The 24,231-nt window shown below is 46.0% G+C and overlaps 2 protein-coding genes and 2 pseudogenes across 2 annotated transcripts; 3 read left to right on the top strand and 1 right to left on the bottom strand.

Moving 5' to 3' along the window:
* Nucleotides 1-171: 171 nt before the first annotated feature.
* On the top strand, nucleotides 172-2,651 carry LOC112895605. Its single transcript, XM_025963579.1, has 2 exons — nucleotides 172-401; nucleotides 1,955-2,651. The coding sequence occupies exons 1-2, from the start codon at nucleotides 284-286 to the stop codon at nucleotides 2,272-2,274; spliced, it is 438 nt and encodes a 145-aa protein (XP_025819364.1). The 5' UTR covers nucleotides 172-283; the 3' UTR covers nucleotides 2,275-2,651.
* A 1,551-nt stretch (nucleotides 2,652-4,202) lies between these two features.
* Nucleotides 4,203-7,030, top strand: LOC112893959 (annotated as a pseudogene).
* A 739-nt stretch (nucleotides 7,031-7,769) lies between these two features.
* On the top strand, nucleotides 7,770-10,572 carry LOC112891353. The gene is made up of 8 exons (XM_025958184.1): nucleotides 7,770-8,027; nucleotides 8,176-8,294; nucleotides 8,469-8,551; nucleotides 8,897-9,018; nucleotides 9,491-9,655; nucleotides 9,775-9,868; nucleotides 10,084-10,258; nucleotides 10,367-10,572. The coding sequence occupies exons 1-8, from the start codon at nucleotides 7,811-7,813 to the stop codon at nucleotides 10,385-10,387; spliced, it is 996 nt and encodes a 331-aa protein (XP_025813969.1). The 5' UTR covers nucleotides 7,770-7,810; the 3' UTR covers nucleotides 10,388-10,572.
* Nucleotides 10,573-10,947: 375 nt separating this feature from the next.
* On the bottom strand, nucleotides 10,948-13,397 carry LOC112892520 (annotated as a pseudogene).
* Between the last annotated feature and the right edge of the window lie 10,834 nt (nucleotides 13,398-24,231).

Here is a 24,231-nt window from a genome sequence, read left to right as displayed (position 1 = left end):
TAATCTATATATATAAGGAGAGATGGAGATGAAATTTTAGTTTACTTTTCACTCATGCACCGCAAGAGAATGGATTTATCCAAATAAAGTGTTACGGAGAGTATATAGTAAATCATTTTTTGAGGAAGGGATATGATGATTCTGCGATTTGAACGGCAAGGGAAGAGGGAACAAGGGTAAATGGGTCAAATGTAAATCTTCATCAGTGGTCCAGGCAATCGTCTCACCGCCGTCCCAGCCGCCCCCCGTCAGTCCTCGATCTTCCCTTCCCGGCCCCGTCGCGATGGCCGCCGCCGGCAAGCCCGAACCTGCCGCGCCGCCGCAGGCGCCTTCGGCGGCGAAGGGGGTCTTCATGCGCCGCATCTTCCCCTTCCTCCTCGCGACCAACGTCTTCATCGGAGGTGAGAGAGGAAACCCCACACCGACCGATCTCCCCCCTTTCCACTCATGTGTGCTCGATGGGCTCACTACGGTTCGTTCGATTCGATTTTGGGCTGCGATATCTGTCTCCTACGTTTTTTCGGCTCTGTCCTGTGTAAATTATGCTCGAGAAAGGTTGCAAATGATCGATTTGCAGTGAAGATTAGGGATTAAATGCTACAAATAATTAGAAGCCATTCTTGCTTGTTCTAGTGTTAGCCGTGGCATTAATGGTTGTTCAACTAGGTCACCTCAGTTTGGTGCTGGTATTTTCTTGGAAAGACGTGGCATTTCACTTGTATAAATGCTAGGGTTGGATGACCTGGCATGTCGTGGTCAGGTTTGTGGTTAACGGGAAAAGGGAGTGGATCGGTTTATCTTGTGATGTCAAGGGGATATTTTTAGCCGGTAAGATATGAATGGTCGTTTTCTGGAAACTGCATTTTTCTGTCTTGTGTCGAGTAAAGAATTAGATTGTTAAGCATTTAGCTTTAGTTCCAGAGATTGAAAACAAGACTTGTATCAGACTTTTTTTATCGAATTGTGCCTAGTATAAGATTCTCTATGTTAAATGGTCAAACAAAAGGATAGGGAAAATAGTTACCACACTGTTGATTGAAGTTCATTATTGATATGCTCATTACTTGGAATTATTGGTACCATTGGTAGCATATGCTATGGGGGTTGAAATCAACTGATAGAATTTGATCCTGACTATATAGAATTTAGATTCAATGCTTCTTCAGTGGTAGGTACTTTACAAACGAAATGGTCCCCTACCCAGTAGGTGGTATATGCTCCCGTTTAGTAGGAAACTGATGGGAGAAACCAAGTGAACTCCAATTAATGCACAGTGGGAAACTCTAGAGAATCTCAGCCTCTTATCTGTCGTAAAAGGAAGTTCAACAATTGCTTACAATTACGCTGCTATTTGTAAAACTACATGTGCAAGTGACATTCTTCCAAGAAGTTCAAAAAGGCATAATATCGTATTCACAACTCTTTTTGATGGCTGATCATGTATGTACCAGGTTGTCAATTACCAGCTTGATTTCCCTGTACTGTGGGTTAAGGCGAAAAGGATGGATATCTATAGAGTTCACATGAGATAGGAATATAGGATGTATTATGATTTTATCTATTTGGTTGATTATTGTTATTAAAAGAAGGAAAGTACTGTAAGACGCGTTTTAGGATCTAACAGATATACATGGGCACACAGCACAATACCATTTACACCAGCTACAAGTTGAACTTGCTATCTGGTCGATACTAATATTGCATCAGTTCACTGTTGTTTTCCATACTTGCATCAGTTCCTGCACAAATTCAAGGAAGTAGTACTCTGATTGAGGCATGAGAAAGAACTTAATTAGCTAAAATATGATCTCTTAGTTGTTGTAGGCATGCCTCCCACACTATCATTAGAGTTAACCCATGTAGGCATGCCTGTCACACTATGCTTGTCTAGCACACTTGATTATCTTGTGTTTGTTCACATGCTGCAGTAAATTAACATCCTCGATCCATTCAGTTTACGTTTTTGCCAAGACCTACAAAAGAGACCAAGAAAAGAAACATACTGAGGCTGCCGCTGCCGCTGCCGCTGCTGCAGCATTGTCATCCCCAGCAAGTGCAACTGCAAAGGCTGCAGATCCTGCTCCTGCACCTGCACCCACACCCAAAATTGTTCTCCCACCACCATCCGAAGATGAGCAGCGGCAGGTGTACAAATGGATGCTGGAGGAGATGCGGAAGATCAAACCACGCGACGCCGCTGAGAAGAATAAACTCAATGAGGAGAAAGCTCTTCTTAAGGATTTCATTCGGGCAGAGTCTCTCCCTCGTTTGTGATGATTGCATCGGCTGTCCTACTGGTCTTGAAATTTTTTTCTCCACCTGCAGTCCACTGAGGACATCCTCTGAAGTTGCCTTGTTAGCTGGCACAGATGGTAGCTTTTTTGTACTCATATCTCTTCATTTGGCAACAAAAAGGTTGGTTCCGGTCGCCAGGAAACAGTTTTGTTCTGATGAGAACTTATCGTGACCAGGGATAATCAGGAGATGTTTTCCAAGAAGCTTATTGCTGCCGCAGAACGTTTTTGTTTTTTTTTGTCTAATTGGCCCGCTGTTATTGCCTCCATCTAGCTATGCACTGCTATTCTTATGTAAGATGAGTTCGGCTATTCAACTGTTCTGGTCATAATATATTCCTGGACCCTTTTAATACATGGATTACAGAGTCTTTGAAATCAAAGAGTCTGCACCTCCAGGCCAAATATTCCTAACGTTGCTCCGTAAGAAAATGATTGCTGTAATGCTAAGCTTCCGGTGAAGGTCTTGTCAATCGTGAGTAGCCACACTGTCACTACATCTGGTATGCATGTGACTAGGTATTGAACTAGTTTTTATCATGGTATCTGTAACTCAGATGTGTGAAATTCTGTCACCTTGCCAGTGTTGTTCAGGTTACTGTCATCCCATCCTACTCTATTTGTATGCAGTGTTAATATTGATAAGAGGATTTGTATAAGGAATTAAGGATGGCTTATGTCTCCCGCTGTTACTTGTGAATCACTCGTATTAAGTGCCATTTAATTCTGAAATGCAGTATGCAAATTTTGGATGTTGTTGAAAGCTTTGTGCACCTTTTCACTTCAACTTCTCGAGTGATTCCATTGATTCTGAAAGAATTGTAAAATAGTGTGAAATGTCGTGTCATGTATTTGTACCACACTCCGTACTGGAGTACTATATGTTACTCCAGCCTCTCACGCATAATTGTAGGGATGTAAATGGTACGGATATTTTCTTACCGACGACCGATCGAAAAGGGTCAGATCCGGATATTATTTTCAAATATTCGGATATTTTTTGATATCGGATACAAATTTGGATACTTTATTCGGATATCGAATTTAGATATAAGAAGATAATACCCGGGAGATAACGGACATCCAGCCGAATAATCCGGATAGATTCAGATAGCTGTATTATAGCAAATATATATATATATATTAATAAAAATCTGATTTAATCTTAAAAAATGATAACTAATTCATTTCAAATAAAAAAAATAAAATTAGCATCAAAATTTTCTAAAAATATAATCTATCTATTGGTACTATATTGGAGTTGGAACTCTGGTAATAATTCGACAACCAAAAATAAACTTGTTCCTATTTTTTTTAAAAAAACTCAATATGGTATAATCATTCGAACTCTAGCAATATTTTGATTGCTTCTACATATTTATGCATGTAATAATTCAGAATATCAATATCGTGTAATTGAGTGTCCAAAATGATGTGTCATCTATTATTAATTTGATTAATCAAGCACGATTTTAGTTTGAATCTAGCCTCTTGAGCAGACGAGTGCTTGTCAAGTATTATCAACGTAATAAGTTATAATGTTGTTAATTGAGCGTCTCCAATCTAAACTGTGTTGTAAGTTACAATGTCATATAATCGAATCTCTCTCATCTATGTAATAAATTAGAAATATCATGTAAGTGTTTGTTAATTTGCTTCATTAAATATAATCTAGTTAAAATTTGGACTCTTAAATGTTACAATATGTGTGATATGAATAAATATTACCTTTGCTCGATATCTGAAGAAATATTTATATCGGATAGTAACTGCATCTGCATCTAGTTCGCTCCGTATTCGATATACGTCTATTTATATTTATAACCGAAACAATTCACATTCGCATATTTATTTTTTATCAAATCTATCCGTGTTCGAATAGGAATTCGATACAAAATGTGAAAACAAATCAGTGACATCCGTACCATCCCAATCCGTTTACATCCCTCGATAATTGTCTCCTCCACGTCGCCGGAACTGCACTTCAATCCTCCTTCGATCTGCCTCCGTACCCGTGGCGGATTGCCTTGCGATTTCAAATACGGAAAGGAAGATGAGATGGCGGGCTTGAGATAAACTCGGATCCTCGGTGCCCTTTTACGCAATCGGACGACACAATTCGGATTTCCGTTCCAATGCCCTAAACAAAAGGAGGATTTTCAGCGGACGATTTCCTCCCAAACTCGCCCGCTCCGCGGATCAAGATTCCTCAACCCTGCTCTTGCTGCGGCCCGCACCGTGGTCGACGCCGGAGTCCTCCAAATACGATCCCCACCGAGGCAGGTCGCCGCCGACAGCCAGGCATGGCCCACCCGCTCGTCTCATCCAAAGATGCCCCCAATCCCCGTGAGCGCCTCTCTTTTCCTGAATTACTTCCGCATTGTTGTGAATTGAGATTCGCAGTAATGATTTGCCCTCGAGATTGTCTCCGAATTGCTGACTCCATGTTGTTTCTGAACAGCTACTCCGGAACTGAGAGTGGTGGTTTTCAACAAGCATGGCGAGAATCATTATCTGTGGGGATGCTGCACCACGCAGGTTCGAACAAGGTTGTAGTCCTGTGCCATGGCTTCGTGGCTTGTAAGGTACATGGACTTGTCATTATCTGAAGAAGAAGCTTTACCTCATTCTATTTTTTTAAGGAGCTTGCATATATATTGTTTCTTGATCTAATCAAATGTGATGCTTGTTTTCAGGATGATAGCATCATGATTGATCTTGCGACTGCATTGAAAAAACAAGGGTTGGTGCCTTTCGCTTTGATTTCAGTGGAAACGGGTAAGTTGGCACGTGGAATTTTGGATCTACCTGATGCTTACTGTTACTGACTACGTATATCATTGCAGTATCACTTCAATTTCAGATTTTACTTGTATCTTAGACCTGCATTTTGTGAGCATATGGAGACCCTTCTCCAGAGAAATAAACATACAAAACATTTGTGCGATCTTCTTTGTCTTTGCATTCAAACTGTTTGAATTGGTATTGCTTGGTACATTGTGTTGTACTGTCTATTTTTAACTTTGATAACAAAACCTGGTCCATAGCTGCATTCAAATGATGCCTTTGATCATGCTTTTTAGAGAAAGCGAAGGTGAATTCCAGTACAGCAACTACAGGAAGGAGGCTGATGACTTGCATTCTGTTGTCTCATATCTTTACCAGGAGAAGTATGATGTAACAGCAATTGTTGGTCACAGCAAAGGTGGGTTATAGTCGTCCTCTACTTTATGTTTCTATAATTGTGTGATTTTTCCTTTTTGTCTTTAAGTTGTTGCTCCATTGATCCATTATTGAACATAGGTAGCAAAAACAATGTATTAAGTTCAACCAGAACTTGTGTAGGAGTCAGACCTTTAAACCTTGCTGCATACCTGTACATAAGCACGTGCATCAATCTAAAAAAACATAAGCACGTGCAGCAGTATGAGTTCAGAAAAAAAATGGTGCAGCTTCAGTGAAGTGGCATTCAATTAGACTTTTTATCAATTTACTAGTTTTCATATTATTAGATGCTATGTTTTCATACTTTGTCTAGTCTCATCTCTCCAAAAGCAAGCTGTAGCCACCCCAGCCATCATTCTGTCTAGGCAATTTGGAGAAGTCACTGAACCTATCTCTTTACCTTCAGGTGGAAGTGTGGTGGTTCTATATGCCTCTATCTACGGCGATGTTCCCATGGTTGTCAACCTCTCTGGTCGATTTTATTTGGAGAAAGGAGTTGAAGAGCGTCTAGGCAAAGAATTTATGGATAGAATAAACAAAGAAGGTTATATTGACATCGTGAACAAATCAGGTAAGGGAACATTAGAACCTTTTATATGCATAGCTACTTTCTTAACAACTCTTATATGCCAATATGTAGCTTATTTCTCTTTCATGGATAGCTACTGACTGTTTGTTGATTTCAATGTAGGAATAGTTTTGTACAGAGTAACAAAAGAGAGCCTGATGGAACAATTGAACACTGATATGCATGCAGCATGTCTTTCCATCAGCAAGGAATGCATGTTAAGAAATTAGTTTAAGCATCATATACGTTCCTTCTAATACAATTTAAGCAACCAGCAACATACACAGTATCTATGTTAAACTTGTCATCTCCATGCATTTTGCAGAACTCAAAATACTTCATTTCTTGCATGTTTGGCTAAGTGTACGCATGCGCTAGAACAAAATTGTCCTCATGCGATTGTTGATCGACTCTTGTTCCAGGTTCTTCACAATTCATGGTTCAGCTGATAAGATCATACCTGTGGAAGTTGCATATGAGTTTGCAAGGCTTATACCGAACCACAAACTGCATGTCATTAAGAGAGCAAATCACGGCTATACTTCTCATCGTAAGCAACTATGTGATGCTGTAATAAACTGCATCGCATCCAACGAGGTACAGAGAAACTGCAATTCGCCTGTAATTCTGTTGGTAATATGTGTTTCTACAATCCGTTTCACCACTGGCTATTTCTTTGTGCAGGCAGGGAACACCGCACCCTAGAGCAGAGCACACCCACGCTGCATCCTTCCAGATCGCCCCTTCTTGCCTCGGTCACCTTTAACAGACTGACTTTTAGGTCATTTTTTTAGTTGTGCAAGTCCTAAGTAATGTTGAGCTTGACTGTCACATGGGCCCCTGGAGAACATTGGGCAAGCTACGAGAGAGTAGAAAGAGCAAGTTCGGATGTGGAAATCACTGAAGAACATGAATTCCAACATACGCTCTCTCAAACTGTTCAGTAGGATGATTGTAGACAACTAGACATGAGTTTTCAGATGATGACATAACGCCATGTGTATCAGAAAATCCCATCTGCTCAGTGGTGCGTTTGTGACCACTCCGGTTCTTTTCGCACTATGCTCTATGCACGACTGAGGGAAGATGGGATTGTTTGGCACAATGCCATGGTTATGCTGCTGGGTCTCTAGAGCAAATACACAGAATATGTATGATCAAAAGTCAATGTCCTATTCCTGAGTTTCTGATGGATACTGAGGATATAAGTAATCTAATTAATCACATATCTGTGTCGGATTTCCTTGCCTGGAGTTAAGGCCAGACAGATTCTAGTTTTCCCAATGTTTCCCCAACAACCTTTACAGTAGGTTCGGGACAGTTTACAATCCACACCTCCTATTTAACTTTTTAATACAAAACGAGAACGAAGATGTGAAAGAGGTACTATACACATACATCGATACATAGAGTCTCATTTCACATGAAAGCTGGGCCATAAGCAGAATTTAGTTAGACACGAAGTGTTATATAAATATTATATAAAAGTATACTGCAAGATGAATATACTAATATCAATATCATCATATCCGATTTGCCCCGTGCACGAATACGCAAATCTATATGATTTTTAATTACTGATGAACAAAGTTTAAACCAAAAAAGTTGACTTGTGAGAAAGCTAAATACTAGGCTGGTATTAGGATCTGAAGGCGTAACTTTACTCAGGATTGAGGAAAGATCCAATCCGACGGCATTACGCGCTCCCCTGCAGGAGCAGTTCATGCCGATGAGAAATCCCTTTCCCACTCGACACACACCACACTGCTGCCACCGAATCGGATCCCGGGAGTTCTCTTCGCCCCTGCCTCTCCTCCGCTTCGCTGCGGCCGGCGACGTCGGGAACACCGGCCGCCTCCGATTCGATCCCAACCGGGGGTCTCCCCGGCGGCTAGCCATGGCGGAGCCGCTCAGCTCATCCCAAGATGCGCCCAATCCCAGTGAGCACCTCTCTTCCCTGATCTTTTATATTAGCACCGATTGCTCTGAATTGTGATTGCCGTTAATACTTCGCCCAAGAGATGGGAGCGAAGTAGAACTGTTCCTGCCTCCGGGTTGTTGAGTCCATGCGGTTTGGTTTCTGAACAGCTGCTACGGAGCAGAGAGTACTGGTGACGAACAAGCACGGGGAGAACCTCGTGGGGCTGCTGCACCACACGGGGTCGAACAAGGTTGTCGTGCTCTGCCATGGCTTTACGGCTTCCAAGGTACACGAATACGCCGTTCGTCATCTGAACAAAATTTGCCTCCTTCGCTGAGGACATGGCTGGCTAAATTGATTAGCATGTTTTTCTTTTTAACGCAAGCTGTAGAGAATTAAACGTTTCTTGTAGGAGTGTGTAATCGTTGTGGATGTGATGAAATTTAGTGCTTGTTTTCAGGACGATGGAATCATTGTTGATCTTGCGGCTGCGATAACAAAGCGTAGGATTAGTGTGTTTCGCTTTGATTTCAGTGGAAATGGGTACGTCACTCATGGATTATAATCAATTGATTTTATTCTTTTTCTAAGGAAGCCTTGGGTTGCAAATATTCAACTAGATGAGCTAAGCTTCCTAATTGTCTGTATTACCACAGTACTGCTTGAGTTTGTGATTAAGTTTCTCTTATACGTGCATTATTGTTCAGAGAAATAAACATAGTACATTAGTAAAACAATTATTAATTTCTGTCTGAATATTCTTTATTGCATTCAATTGTTTGAATTTGTATTGTCTACTACATTGTTCTGCAGAATCTTTCCTCAGTTTTGAATGATAATGGTCCATCACCTTATTTCATATGAGGCCTTTGATCGTATGCTTTTCAGAGAAAGTGAAGGTGAATTCCAGTACGGTAATTACAGGAAGGAGGCTGATGACCTGCATTCTGTTGTTTCATATCTTTACCGGGAGAAGTATGATGTAGCAGCAGTTGTTGGTCACAGCAAAGGTGGGTTCAATCGTAGGTTTATTTATTGTAACCTTGGAATTCATTGTTTATGTTATTAAGTTGTTCAATTGAATTTGTATCATTGGTTGGCCAAATGCCCAAAAGAATTTGTTCATTTCTTGAACAAGAACTTGCGTATGCAATCTAATAGAGGGGTCAAACATGGAGACATTTTCCAGTATATTTGTGTATAATCATGTGCCGCATTACTCGAGGTTCAGAAATCGAAAAGTGCAGCTGCAATCAAATGGCAATCAGTTAGGATCTATCAATGCTTTGTTTGTTAAGGAACTTCTTTAACAAGAATTAGGCATTGCTATCCTTCGAAACAAGCAAGAAAGAATAAAAAGGCCCATCCTTGTCTCTCCCAAAGCAAGCTGTAGCAACCTGGCCATCCTTCTGGCAGTACCTTCAGTCTAGCAAATTTTGAAATATCAATCGTTAATTCGTTAAGTCTATTGTTTTTCTTCAGGTGGAGATGTGGTGGTTCTATATGCCTCTATCTATAATGATGTCCCAATGGTGGTTAACCTTTCTGGTCGATTTAATTTGGAGAAAGGCGTTGAAGAGCGCCTAGGCAAAGAATTTATGGATAGGATAAACACAGAAGGCTACATTGATGTCACAAACAAATCAGGCAAGGAAACATGTCTGACTTTATTCAAGGCTACATGATAAACAAATCATTTATGCTAAGTGTACCTTATCATTTCTCCTTCATGTGCATCTTATAACTGTTTGTTGATTGCAATGTAGGAAAGTTTTTGTACAGAGTAACCAAAGAGAGCTTGATGGAACGACTGAACACTGATATGCATGCAGTAAGCCTTTCCATCAGCAAAGAATGCAGGTTAAGAAATTAATTTAGGGTTTAATTTTCCCTTTCATGCAAATTAAAAATTGAAGCAGCCAATTATAGCAGCACGCAATAGCTATGCTTGTTAAACTGTAATTTGTATGCCTGTGTCGGATTCAAAATAGTACATATATACACTTTTGGCTACATTCATTGATGTTCTAGCATAAATTTTTTCCTCACAGAAATTGTTATTTGGCTGTGTCCAGGTTCTTTACAATTCATGGTTCAGCTGATGAGATCATACCAGTGGAAGATGCATATGAGTTTGCAAAGCTTATACCGAACCACAAACTGCGTGTCATTGAGGGAGCAAATCACTGCTACACTGCTCATCGTAAAGAACTTTCTGATGCCGTCATAGAATCCATCACATCCAATGAGGTACAGGCAAAGCGCAACTGATCACCTTCTGTCTATTGCAGTTGGTGCTTTGCAATCTGTTTCACCAATGATTTCATGGCTACGATGACTGATTGATTTCTTATGCAGGCAGGAGATACCCCACCCTAGAGCAGCACGTCCTTTGCCGGGCATCGATGGCTTCCTCCGACTCCGCCGCCTTTCCACGCTTCGTCAGGCTGCTCCTCAATCACCTTACTTAAAGGATGGCACATAGACAGATCCCGGTTTTGCTCTTCGTGTTTGTGTGTGTGTGTGTGTGTGGTGTGTGTGTGTGGTGGGGTGGGGTGGGGTGGGGGGGGGGGGCAGCCTGGGTCCTGGGACATTGCCACATTTGTGTTTGGCCGTTGCTTGCCAAGGTACAATCAATGGATTCCGTTGGTACACTGATATGCAAGAATCCAGGTACAAAGCTCAGTGTGCCGTGAAGGAGACGACCTCGACGGCAGGGTGTAAGCCCATCAGCATGAGGACACTGAACCAGAACTTCTTGATGGCACTGCCGCGGTTTCTCTGTCACACCGAGAGCGGATGACACTCCTCGTCGCACAGAATCCGTGCAAGCTCCGGGAGAGCCACCCACCGGTAGTAAGCCGGTCGACTGTCTCAAGCGCGGCTACCAGTTATCTGGATCCGGATCCCGGAGGCGGCCCCTAGAAAGACACCGCCGGAGGGGTACGGGTAGTGACGCTGCCAGTGGATGATGGCGTGGCAGCGGCGGCACACGGCGCGGTGGCCGGCGAGCGGAGGAGCAAGTCATCGTGCAAACGACCCATCACTGCCGAGACGATCCTATAGCCAGGATGGAAGAATCTGTCCCTCACTTACAATAGTGGGCACAGATGCGCCGCCAAGGGTTAAACGGTGTGTAATTGCCATTCATCTCTTGGTGATGCGGTGTACCCTACCTTGAATACAGAAAGAAAATTTTAGTCATCAGGGAATACCTGGACCTACAGAAAAAGCAATACAAAAGGTAAAGTTTAAGTATCTACAACCTATACCCCATTGGACATGATGAAATCCACTACCGCATCAGCAACTTCTTTGCGATGTGCGGTGTAGTTATGATTTGCCCCCTCTATTACGTGCAGTTTATGGTTAGGTATAAGCTTCGCAAACTCACAGGTGTCTTCTACAGGTATGGTCTTGTCACCTGAACCATGGACCGTTAGGAACCTGAATAGACATAGTAACATGTCTGAAAGGCTGCACAAGATGTGAGCTATTCTAGCACAGGGCTATAATGAGAACAAGAAAATTTGGATTTTTAGTGTGCACAGATGAAACACAAATGCTCAAAAGACTCATCTTTTTCTGTTTGGAATATAAGGACAAGGGATTACAATGTCTCAAATAGTCTCTGCCTGCATTCCTTGCTAATGGAAATAGTTGCAGCATGCATATCAGTGTTAAGCTTTTCCTTTAAACTCTCTTTGGTTACCCTGTAGTTGAAATCTTCTACAGTTCCAACACTTCAAAGGATACCCATGGAAGTTATCATATAGCAATAACCACCCAAGCCTTATTCATATCATATTTGTCCTTGATGTCAAGATAGCCTTCTTTATTTATTTTATTGATAGACCCTTCCCCTATTCATTCTTCAATGCCTTTCTTTAAATCAAATCGGCCTGACAGATTAACAATTGTCCGGACGTCGTCATAAATAGAAGCATATAGAACCACTACATCTCCTCCTGCAATAAAACGGAAATGTAGTTCCAATGAGTGAAATTTCCAAACCTATATGTTAACCATCAACTAAGATATGGCAACTTTAGTCACTAAACAAATATACGGTGATACAGGAAATAATGGTCCAGCAAATTGCGAAAAAGTAGAATACAACTAACAAATGAATTTTGTGGATTAATTTAAACCAAAATTAATTATTAAGGGAGAAAAGCAATAAACTGGGTAAGATATGTTCGATGCATCTAACAGAATAACAATACTTCATAAGGAAAGCGATAACCAAATAACAACAAACTCCTCAAAGTTTCAAACAAATGTAAACCCAACAAAAGTTACTAGGTCCAAATATATGGCATAACATTTTCGTGTTATCACAATTTTAAGAGTACACTACATGAGTGCAAGTTATTATTTTACTGAGCAAAGTCTTCTAATATGTTACTGACAAAAATTCAAAGGAACTCAACAGTAAAAAAGATGCACGACAAAGTGTACTAAAGAAAGGATAAATATCTCTAACCTTTGCTATGACCAACAACTGCTGTTATATCATAATTTTTTTGGAGATATAATACAACGGAATGCAGATCATCAGCCTCCTTCCGGTAGTTACCACTTACCATACTCGAACTGACCTTCACTTTCTCTGAGATGTATAATTGAAAAAAAAAGGTCATCAAAAGTGGGGCCTAAATAGAGTGCAATTCATGTTAAACATAATGCTGTACCAGAATCATTTAAAAAATGGGTACTGCAAAATCATATAGTAAGCAGCAGGAACTTAAAAGATTGAGAGAATTCAGATAACGAACACATATGGGAAAAGCCAATCAGTCTTTGATAATTTACTAAGGACTCCTGACAAAGATTAACAAATACATATGTATATTACTTAATATAGCAAACATATAAGACCCATTTTAAATACTAATAACTACTGAAATGATTTGATTTTTAAACGACTAACAGGATGATGTCACAAAAAAGCAAAATTTCTATAACTGATTCAGTAGATTGACTGTTATTGCTGGTAAACACAGTTCAGTTGCTGCAGCTTACCCATTTCCACTAAAATCGAAGCGGAAGACACTGATCCCTTTCTTTGTTAATGCCGATGTCAGGTCCAGAATGAGACTGTCACTCTGGAAATCAGCAGTAAATTCAATGAGGCAGCAGTAATTATGTTATGGTCTTGATATCCTGAAGATGACAGGGTATAATATTCCATCTGACACCTAAAGTGTTACATACCTTGGTAGCTATAAAACCATGGCACAAGACTACAATCTTACTGGAACCAGTGTTATGCAGCAATACCACAAGCCTCTCTCCATGGTTGTTAGTTATCTCAACTCTTTCTTCCGAAACAGCTGCACAGATGTGGTAATGTGGATTAGAGCTCAACAACTCGTCTACAGTGCATCGCCAAGATGGCCTGCAACTTCTAGGAATTCTTCCTGTAGCTTCAAAACTATTTATTTATATCCCAGAATGAACAGTTTCAAGGCACATCCACATGGAACGACAACATCCACTTGAAGCCCCCAACTCTGGATCCTGCAAGATTGCTTGCTGGATGAGGGTGGCACAAGACATCATCGACCATATGCCTAATGGGGACGGTAAACCTTCTTCTTGCCTAAGGTACAGACATGGAGTAGTTCCAAGAGTCTTTCACGACAATCGGCTGCAATTGCCAGGTGACAACTACAAGGGGGCATACCAATCCCGGAAGGGCACAACCTAGTTAAGTTACTGATGAGTGGGGCCCAAAAACAGGAAGCAGGAGCGAAGGAGGGCTCCGGCGCCGACCGCGGCAGCAGGAGGGGGGGTCGTCTCTCGCGAGGACGAAGGGGAGGGGAGGGAGTCAGAGGCCTGGCTCTGTGGCGGCTCCGAGCCGAACGGTGACTGCCGGCATAGCTGGACATTCAAAGCTGATCCCGGCGCCCTGAAAAATCAATTTTACACACAGCGACTGGTTCTATCCGATCCCTTCAATTTATTTTCAGTGTTTCTACATGTGTCAAGGGCGTCGAGACCTAGGGTAGCTGGCCCTTGGCTACGGAGCTCGTAGCCGCGGTCCGTCGTCGCCGGCGAGGTTATACCCCTCTGCCGTCGGCTTGGTTGTGGGAGAGAGACAGGAAGATCAGGAATAATGATATTGCTTGCTTCTCAAAGTCCGGTTACAAGAATATATGGTCCAAAAGGCCTAACCAATCTTTTCTAAACTTAAGGGATAAAAACTAGAGACTAATCTATCCTTCCAAACTTAGCCACTCAAGGTGCCCCCCCCCTGCGTGCGCGCGGCGCGCTCTGTGGCGCGGCGCACGTCACGGCGGCGCCTGTACGTGCGCCCCCCACATGACATCTCTCCCCGCCTCGAGGTCCAGCTCGTCCTCGAGCTGAAAGTCTGGATACTTGACGCGTAACTCGTCGAGGTCCTCCCATGAAGCCGACTCCGCTGGCTCACCGCGCCAGTGGACAAGTACCTGACGAGCCCCATGTGCCAATCGAGCTCTCTCGACACGCAGCGGTTCTGGGATCACCGCGCCGTTGTGGATGGCCGGCAGGGTCGGGGGCGAGGCCAGAGGAGCACCGACGAACTTCTTGAGCACGCCAACATGGAACACATCATGGAGTCGGGCACCCAAGGGCAGTTCCAGGCGAACCGCGACGTTTTTGATGACCTCGATGACGCGGTAGGGTCCCACAAATCGGGGCTTCAGCTTCCCCGTGGATGTCCTGGGTAGGGAGGCCGCGGCGCGCCGCCTGAGTCGAAATAGTGCCCAATCACCGACCTGATAAGAGACCGGTCGATGCTGCTTGTCGTAGTGTAGCTTCTGGGACGCCTGTGCCTGCTCCAGGCGGTATCGAACATCAGCCAGGAAGGCCTCACGAGCCTCCATGTCCTGGGCTACGGCTGCCACCCTCGTCTCCCCTGGCTCATAAGAGTGGATGGAAGGAGGGTCACCACCATAGACCACGCGGAACGGCGTGTCCTGGAGTGATGTCTAGTATGCGGTGTTGTAGATGTATTCGGCCCACGGCAACCAGCGCAGCCATTGGTGGGGACGATCTCCGGTGAAACAATGCAAGTACATGACGATGACGCGGTTGGTGGCCTCCGTCTAGCTGTCTGACTGTGGGTGGAAAGCCGACGACATATGCAGCTTGGTGCCCATAAGCCGCATGAGCTCGCGCCAGAACGTTGAAGTGAACACCGGGTCGCGGTCGGAGGCGATTGACTGCGGAACACCATGGAGGCGAACAATGTCGGAGAAGAAAGCCTGCGCCACAGACTCCGCCGTGTACGGGTGCGCGAGTGGGATGAAGTGGCAGTACTTGCTGAACCGGTCGACGACAGAGAGAATGACCGTCTTCCCGTTCACCCGTGGTAGCGCTTCCACGAAATCGAGGCCGATGTCGGCCCAGACCGCCGATGGCACGGGCAGCAGCATAAGCAGCCCTGCCGGGTGTAGATGCTCCGACTTGTATCGCTGACAAGTAGAGCATGACCGCACAAAGTCCTGCACCACACGACGCATGTTAGGAAAATGGAAGTCACGGTGTAGGCGGTGAAGCGTGCGATGGACGCCCTCGTGCCCATCCTCATGAACAGCCGCCACATTCTCCTACAGCAGCGGGGAGGTGGGTGGGATGTAGAGGCGCCCTCCGTAGGCGACCATGTCATCGACCACTGTCCACGGCGCAGCGTGTGTACCCGCGCGAACCTCCTCGTGGATGGTCACTAGTGCCGGATCCGTGGTCTGTGCGTGACGGAGACGGCCGATGAAGTCGAAACGAGGCGCCGAAATAGCCAGTAAGGCGCTCTCCTCAGTGTCACGGTGGGAGAGGGCGTCAGCCACGATGTTCGTGGAGCCGGACTTGTATTCAACGGTGAAGTCGAAACCCAACAGCTTGCCGACCCAATGGTGTTGCGGAATCGTGGCGAGGCTCTGGTCGAGCAAGTACTTGAGGCTGTTGTGGTCCGTCTTGACGGTGAAGCATCGCCCCCACAAGTACGACCGCCAATGCCGTACGGCCTGTACAAGACCGATGAGTTCCCGCTCATACGCGGCAAGTGAGCGATGGCGCGGCGCCACCGGCTTGCTGAAGAATGCGACGGGAAGGCCCTCCTGGACTAGCACCGCGCCGAAGCCATAGGTCGAGGCGTCGCACTCAACAACGAACGGCTTGGCGAAGTCCGGCAGTGCCAGCATAGGCGCTGACATCACCGCCCCTTTAAGGGCGCTGAAAGCCGCTGCTGCATCGTCATTCCAGGTGAACCCCTCCTTCTTGAGAAGGGCGGTGAGAGGAGCAGCAATGGTGCCATAGTTGTGGACGAACTTCCTGTAGTACCCTGCCAAGCCGAGGAAGCTGCGCACTGCCCGCGCCAAGCGCGGTTGAGGCCAATCGTGGATGGCCTGGACCTTGGCCGAATCCATGGTCACACCGGCCGCAGATATGGTGTGCCCAAGGTAGGAGACAACGTCCACGCCGAAGGAGCACTTGGAGCGCTTGACGAAGAGACGGTGGTGCCGGAGTACCGCGAGAACGACGCGGAGGTGACGGAGGTCATCCGCCCAAGAAGCGCTATATATCAAAATATCGTCAAAGAATACAAGCACAAACCAGCGGAGGTAGGCGCGCAACACGTCGTTCATGAGCGACTGGAATGTGGCTGGAGCGTTGCATAGCCCAAACGGCATGACCAAGAACTCGTAGAAGGCGTCATGCGTCCGGAACGCGGTCTTGGCGATGTCCTCCGGCTTCATAAGGACCTGATGGTAGCCGGAGCGGAGGTCGAGCTTGGTGAAGAATCGGGCGCGATGGAGTTCATCCAGGAGCTCGTCGACGACCGGGATGGGGAAAGCGTCCCTGACGGTGTTGGCGTTCAGCGCACGGTAGTCGAGCAGAACCGCAACGAGCCGTCCGCCTTCTTGACGAGAAGGACCGGTGACGAGAACGCCGAGCTGCTGCACCGAATAATCCCCTGGTCCAGCATGGACGCACACTGCCGCTCCAGTTCGTCCTTGTGCAAAGCAGGGTATCGGTACGGACGGACGGCCACCGGCGGTGCCCCCGGTACCAAGGTAATGCTGTGGTAACGGCTGCGCGATGGGGCAGGCCGTGCGGCTCGCCGAAGACGTCGTCGAAATCCTCCAAGAGCTCGTCGAGGAGCGAGCTGCTAGCCGTAGTCGTGCTCACAGTCGGCACGCGAGGGCCCGCCAGCCCCTGCCAGCAGAAAGCGCGGCCTTGGTATGTGAAGGAGACCTTGCGATTGCTGAAATTCCATACGATCAGCCCGAGCACGGCGAGCCACCGGGTGCCGAGGACGACATCGTACCCCACCAAGGGAATGACGTAGAGATCAGCGGGGAACGATACGCCACCGACGATCAGCGGAGCGTCGCGGATGACACCGACGCACGCGACGCGTTCGCCGTTGGCGACCAGGGCCGTGAGGCGCGGCTGGTGCTGAAGAGGCAGACCGGTCCGAAGAGCAGCAGCCTCCGAGATGAAGTTGTGGGTGCTATCGGAGTCCAGCAGGGCGACGAGTGATACGGAACCCAGCCCGACCTCCAGTTTCATCGTGTCAGTGAAGGCGACCCCGGCTAGGGCCTGGAGGGAGAACACGGGCGTGTCTCCAGTCCCCATGTCCTCGGCGGCCTCCGTGGCTGGCCCGTTGTCGTCCTCCTCAATGCCCTCGAGGAGGAACAACCGTTTGCACACACGGTTGTGGCCCCTGGTGAATTTGTCGTCGCAATTATAGCAGAGCCCGAGGCGGCGGCGCTCTTCCTATTCCGCCTGGGTGAGGCGTTTGATGGGGCGGCCCTCGACGGTGATTGTCGCGGGAGTGGCTACTTTGGCACCCGGCGGCGTGGGCAGAGTCAGGTGGGCAGCCGACGACGACAGCAACGGGCGGGGTGGCGTGCTGCTCCCGTAGTTTGAACTGGCGAGCCAAGCTCATGGCGGCGGCTAGGGATGGGGGGTTCTGGATGCGGACATCGATGCTGAGCGGCGGTTGGAGACCTCCGGTGAACAGCTGAACTCGCTGCACCTCGGTAAGCGGACCAGCACGAGGGAGGAGCGCCTGGAATCGATCTTGATACTCGGCGACCGTGCCCGTGCACCGACATTCCGCCAATTTAGCCAGCGGGGCAGCACGCAACGGCGGCCCGTAACGCAGGTTCAACAGCTCCTTGAAGCGACGCTAGGACGGGGTGCCCTCGTCCGTTTGGACCTGGATGTACCACATCTGCGCGCCCTCCTCCAAATTGTAGGAGGCCATCCAGACCTTCTCCTCCTCCATGATGCGCTGCTGATGGAAGTACGATTCACAGCGGTTGGTGAAGATCAGTGGATCAGTTTTCTCTTCATAGCGGGGAAAATCCATCTTCTGGAACCGTGGCGGTCGATCGTGGTGGTCCTGCCCATCGTGGCCTCCAGGACGGCTCGATGAGGAGGAGAGCTGCTCATGCTGGAGCGCCACGGACGTCTGCAGGGACGCCACCGTCGCCATCAGGGCCGCGATCATCTTGGCCAGGTCGGCGGTGGATGGTTCAGCCATGGCGGAAGGTTGCGGCGCGGCGGCCAAAGGTGGTGCAGTGGTGGGAAGCTGGTTCGGCGGCGGAGCAGATGGGGACGAGGAATGCCTGGTAGCTGATACCAGGTTGTCAAGGGCGTCGAGACCTAGGGTAGCTGGCCCTTGGCTACGGAGCTCGTAGCCGCGGTTCGTCGTCACCGGCGAGGTTATACCCCTCTGCCGTCGGCTTGGTTGTGGGAGAGACAGGAAGATCAAGAATAATAATATTGCTTGCTTCTTAAAGTCCGGTTACAAGAATATATGGTCCAAGGCCTAACCAATCTTTCCTAAACTTAAGGGATAAAAACTAGAAACTAATCTATCCTTCCAAACTTAGCCACTCAAGGTGGCCCCCTCCTGCGTGCGCGCGGCGCGCTTTGTGGCGCGGCGCACGTCACGGCGGCGCCTGTACGTGCGCCCCCACATGACAACATGCTACTAGTCACACAACATAGTATCCACGATTTAAATTTACTATGTTGACTCCTAGAATTATATCCGCACAATGTAGAGCATGTATGCCTCCCCATATCATCCATGATTTTAACCTATACTACTACTATGTCGACTCCCAAAATCGTATCACACAATCTAGAGCATGATGAGTATAACGCTATCTTGAGCCTGGCAGAATAGCTCCAATGCCTCACCATAGATAGTGAAAATGTTTGTACCTAATGTAAAACAAATACAAGACTTCATGATTTTACTCCAAGACTTCTTTCAAGCCTTTTCTATCGTGGTGTCACCGGAGGAAGGAGGAGGCGAGGAAGGGCTCAAGCCACAGGGTGTCCAGTTGGGCTTGTTGCCGTTCATTTGGTTGGGGCCTGAGGCCGAGCGAGGTTGGCGGCCCAAACCAATGGGAAGGACCTACTAAAATCTGAACAAAATTTCTGGCCCACGCACGTGAGACCAAACCAAACAGAAGGTATCACTGTATACCGGTACAAAAAACAGTCGTTGCTTTCCTGTTGGCAATACATCCCTCCAGCAGGTCTGCATGAGTGCGATCTAACTGATGGTGGTGGTCGGGCAGACAGCCACTCCGTGACAGGGGCACGATTGGATGGCCGTGAATCTGCGAGAGAAACAGAGGTAAACCTGCAGCCGCAACAAAAACAAGATACGTTGCTGGGGTTGCGTTGAAACCCAAGATACATTGCCGGCATGGCATGCGAACATTCCTGACGAACGGAGACCGAACGAGGAGATGTAACGCCAGTGCATATGCAAGGCTACGAACTACGGACGCGGCTGTGATGGAGATGGGGGAATGTTTTGTTTGGTAGGTTCCTGCGCAGGTGCACATGACATGCCTGCTTCCAGCTGCATGAATCCCTGCTCGCTCTCACCGTCCGTCCGTCGGAGTCTGGCCAAGCAGGCTGGGGCCTGCATGGAGACCGGTCGCTGGACCCCTCCCCTCCCCTCCGCCGCAGCCTGGGGTCCGGGATTTGATCACCGCACCGGAGAGAATGCTACAGTACACTGCAGTATGATTGTGCCGTGCTTCATTCGCCGGTCCTGCAGGCACCATCTTGCTTGAGGACTGTACCCATACGATGCGCATTTCTCGGGAGAAAAAGAAACACTTCTTCAGATTTGGCAACGGCCACCATTGCTCAGCTGACGCCGTACGTGCTCCAAAAAAGTCTGCTCTGCGGCCACTAGGAAAACAAAAAACAGGGAGCGGGGCCGGGCAGACCGGCCGGTTATGGATCCCGTCCGTCCAGGCGTCCATGCCGTTGCCGTGCGGGGCGGGGGCATCGGCATGGCCGCTGGCCGGCCGCCGGCGCCCGGATGCAGCGGGGGGCGCCGACCACCCAAGAATTCACTGCTGGAAACGCTTGCACGTCAAGAGTCGTCGCAGACCACCACGGCACCACCACCGCACGCAATAAACAGCTCTCCCTGCCACGATCACGTACGTACGATACGAGCATAAAATTCAATGGCCAGTTCTGGCTTGGCAGGGACAGGCAGCTGGTGACGGGCCAGCCCTGCAGGTCTCCAGTTATCTACCAGCAGGACAAGCGTAAGACAAGCTTTCACGCATCGGCTAACACAAATGCATTTTAGATCCTCAAATTTAGTCCTCTGTGTCATCTAGATTCCCAAACTTTAAAATAAACATTCAGATCGTTAGACTTACTAATTGACTTATGTGATGTCCAAATCATATTTGCTTAAGATAAATCGAGAGTTTTATAATTTGTTAAAATATAAAGTTATATACAAAATGTATACACACAACAAAAACCATAACAAATTACTTATACAAATACGTTCAAATACAAATGATCTGTATAAAAAAATTGTATGACAAAATTTGTAAAATTAGAAAAATAAAGAGGAACAAATTTTGGAGGAAATATTGAAAAAATTATATGGGCATAAAGTTTTGAAATAAAATTTTAGAGAAAATTTAGAAAATATACGAGTTGAGCACAAAAACTCAACAACAAATTTTGGACCCACTTGTAATATAAGCTCAATGTCGGCAGAAACACTTCCACTTCTAAAACTGATTTAGATTTCACGTGATACGATTAGCATGTTTGAGAATATAAATGTGCATTTTAAAAGTTTAAAGATGTAGATGATAGTACGAGTTAAATTCAAAGATCGGTAGTGTATTTTACTTTTTTTTCCTAACCGCGCGTCCGCATCGCTGCTGCAAATGATCTTGCACCTTGAAGGGAGACCGGGAGTCCGGGAAGTACGTGACTTAAGTGAGGCGACTTTTTACGGTGGTGAACTGTACCGTGGCACGTGCCGGGCACGCATTAGTAGTACTTCAGGATGCGGCGTCGATAGGAGGAAATGCTACAGCAATGTAGATGCACGGACAGGATTCTTAGAGAAAAGTGGTGCGACGAGTGAGTAGCCTTAGGAGAGAAGGCGCCACTTAGTTTTCGATTCCAGACATGGCTACACAACTGTGTGATCCATCTCGAGTAAGTAGTATGCTCCGAGTTAGTGGCCGTTTGCTGATAGTGGCTGCCAATAGACATGGATATGATGACTTGGTTGCTGAGCCATCTCTTCCGTAAGACCGTAACCATATCTCGTGCGCTTCTTTTGTCGCTGTTCATCAACAACAAGTATTGGTAGCGGCTCTCCATGGCTCGAAGCAGGCGCCTTACCGTTAGTTACGGCACAGCTATCGTACCTTGGTACCGTGCTCAGCTCATAAAACCTTTGTTTGCTATTGAACAGGACACGACCGACCATGCCGCCTTGCACGTGATGATGCCACGCAATGCCTAGTGTGCCAAAAGCAGGCAGCGTCACTCATGCAGTTGAGAGCCGACCGTAACAGGTACAGAGCCTAGCAGCTTGTTATTACCTCTTTTTTTTGGGGGCAAGCCTGTTACTGTATACTACTTATTATGCTATTATTTAGGGGTTCGATCTGTACAAAAGTTCCAGTACCAAATGTAGTTTAACAAAACGCGATTCTACTTGATCCCTTTTTTTAGCACACAAATTATTATTATTTTTTATCCGTAGCCTTGTACTTGTGTAAATAAATACTTTAACATGCTCCAGTATATATATGAGATGGGACCCACACGTCAGCGAGCGAGTCCAGACGAAAAAGCCAGACGATCTACCAGAGTTATTTGTTTGGAAGAAATTTTTTTGGCACCGTGCTTCGCCGATGTGGAATTGTCATGTGCCGTAGGGTTCTTTAATTTGCTTTTATGTAACAATAAAGATAGCACATGATCGAGGCGGTGAAAAGGGTTACGGCAGATCGATGAATGAAGTGGTGGGCGAGACGTCGACGTACATGCTACACGCATCGTGCATCACACGATACTACGCTGTTGATCCACCACTTGCATGCCTACACATCACTATATGACACGGCCGGGATCGGAGGAGATCCTACCCATCACCACCGTGGGATTGTCCAACGCGTCTAAGCCTCATTACTTACACGGGGTATGTAATGGGATGGAAATAAACTAAAGCAAGAACTAGGGCACTCAAAGCTGTATAGTAGTAGTAGCTTTGAGTGCACGGCAAATAAGCTTTAGCAGTAGCATATTTTGTCTAATTATTATCATCTATAATAACTATATTAATACATGTATGTAACCACGCAAAGTTAGAATGAAGTAGTTATGAAGGGTAAATCGGAAGGACATACGTTTTGCATTGGATATATGAAGTAAACCTTATATGTTGGTGTAAAAATTATGCCTTGCAATTTCAAACGTAGATAGTACTTTGTAAAAATAAGCATTTCCAACAAATAGGTAGTAATTAAATGAGCAGTAGTTTTGGTACCCAAAAAGATTAGACGTAATCCGAAATAATAAAATAAATTATTTTTACAAAGAATAAAGATTGGGTTGCCTGGCCCGACTTTGGCTCAATTTCGCTGCCTTAATTGGGATTACTGGGAGGGCCTAGACAGTGAGTAGTTATTAGGGGTATATCTAGAAGAACACACACACCAAGGTTTGATCTCTCTCTAAAAATGTTTTCCCTCATGTAAATTGATATAAAAAATTATATTTTATGCACGCATGCAAGAACACAAAGTTAAAGTGACGTAGCTATTAGGGTTATATGGAGCACACATTTTGTACTGGAAAATGAAATAACCTTTTTTGGTTAATATAATGAAACGTCTAGTACTGATGCGTGATTAATTTAAATAGATAAATAATTTTTCAACACACTTTGCCCAACAGCAGGTGATAGGCATGAATGTATTTCGAATGAACTTGATTTTCTTTCGAAGAAAGAATGGTAAAATCATCGGAACCCTGATTGTTTGGCAATCCGATGGAATGATACCAGAACATCCACGCAAGCAACCTAGGCCCACCCCTAAATATGGTGAAAAGGGGCCGATTAGGTCCCAAGCTTACCCTCCACCTATATTCCAAAGTTTTTTTTTTGAAACTTACATTTCAAAGTTGGAATGAAGTACTGATTGTTTGGGATGTATTGCGAAGAACATGGATTTTGTATTGTAATATGAAATGATCCTTTCCTTAATGAACAAAATTTACCTTGCAGTTTTAAATAGAGGAAGTGTTCTCTACAATTTATAGACATGAATTTGTTTTAGACCAACATGATTTATTTTCTTCTAAAAATGAAATATCCGATTTCATAAAAGAATGAGATATCCGAGTATGGAACCTTTGCATGTTTGTTTGGCGGTGAGCCGGTGACAGTAGAGCAGCCGACCACCCCAGCCGGCAACCCCCACCAAGATTTGACCTCTCATATAAATTCGTGCCTCCCTGGCTCCCACGCCCCTCCGCGCCAAAAGTCTCTCACATTGACGACACCAGTCCCAGCCTGTGGGCCCATCAATGCAGTCACATTCTCCGTACTCCTTTCCTCTTCTCTCTCTAATTAACAACGCTATTAGTTGGACTCCCAGTCTCTAAAGTAGTAGTGTGAGTAGTGTGATCACGCTCTCCTAGATCCTCGCGACCCCTTCTTGTTGAAACGCATTTTTTTATTCAGATCGAGGGGCTAGAGGTTAATCGTTAATAAGCCATTCCCTCTCGGATCCCAAAGGCCAAATTTAGAGAGAGAAAGCATGAGAGGGGAGCGAGAATCAGCAGCAAAACACGCGGGAGCAGCGTGCAAAAGAGGTGTTTGATGCAGAGCAGCCAGAGACAGAGCAAGGAGGGAAGCA

This window comes from Panicum hallii, chromosome 5, assembly GCF_002211085.1.
Source record: "Panicum hallii strain FIL2 chromosome 5, PHallii_v3.1, whole genome shotgun sequence".
NCBI classification, from domain to species: domain Eukaryota; kingdom Viridiplantae; phylum Streptophyta; class Magnoliopsida; order Poales; family Poaceae; genus Panicum; species Panicum hallii.
This window is presented reverse-complemented; position numbering and strand designations above follow the sequence as displayed.

Bases quoted from the DNA above. Each gene is read 5' to 3' on its own strand.
- LOC112895605 (XM_025963579.1), top strand. From the start codon at position 284: ATGGCCGCCGCCGGCAAGCCCGAACCTGCCGCGCCGCCGCAGGCGCCT. The intron at 402-1,954 runs GTGAGAGAGGAA...CGATCCATTCAG, and splicing joins GACCAACGTCTTCATCGGAG to TTTACGTTTTTGCCAAGACC.
- LOC112891353 (XM_025958184.1), top strand. From the start codon at position 7,811: ATGCCGATGAGAAATCCCTTTCCCACTCGACACACACCACACTGCTGC. The intron at 9,656-9,774 runs GCAAGGAAACAT...ATTGCAATGTAG, and splicing joins TGATGTCACAAACAAATCAG to GAAAGTTTTTGTACAGAGTA. The intron at 9,869-10,083 runs GTTAAGAAATTA...GGCTGTGTCCAG, and splicing joins TCCATCAGCAAAGAATGCAG to GTTCTTTACAATTCATGGTT.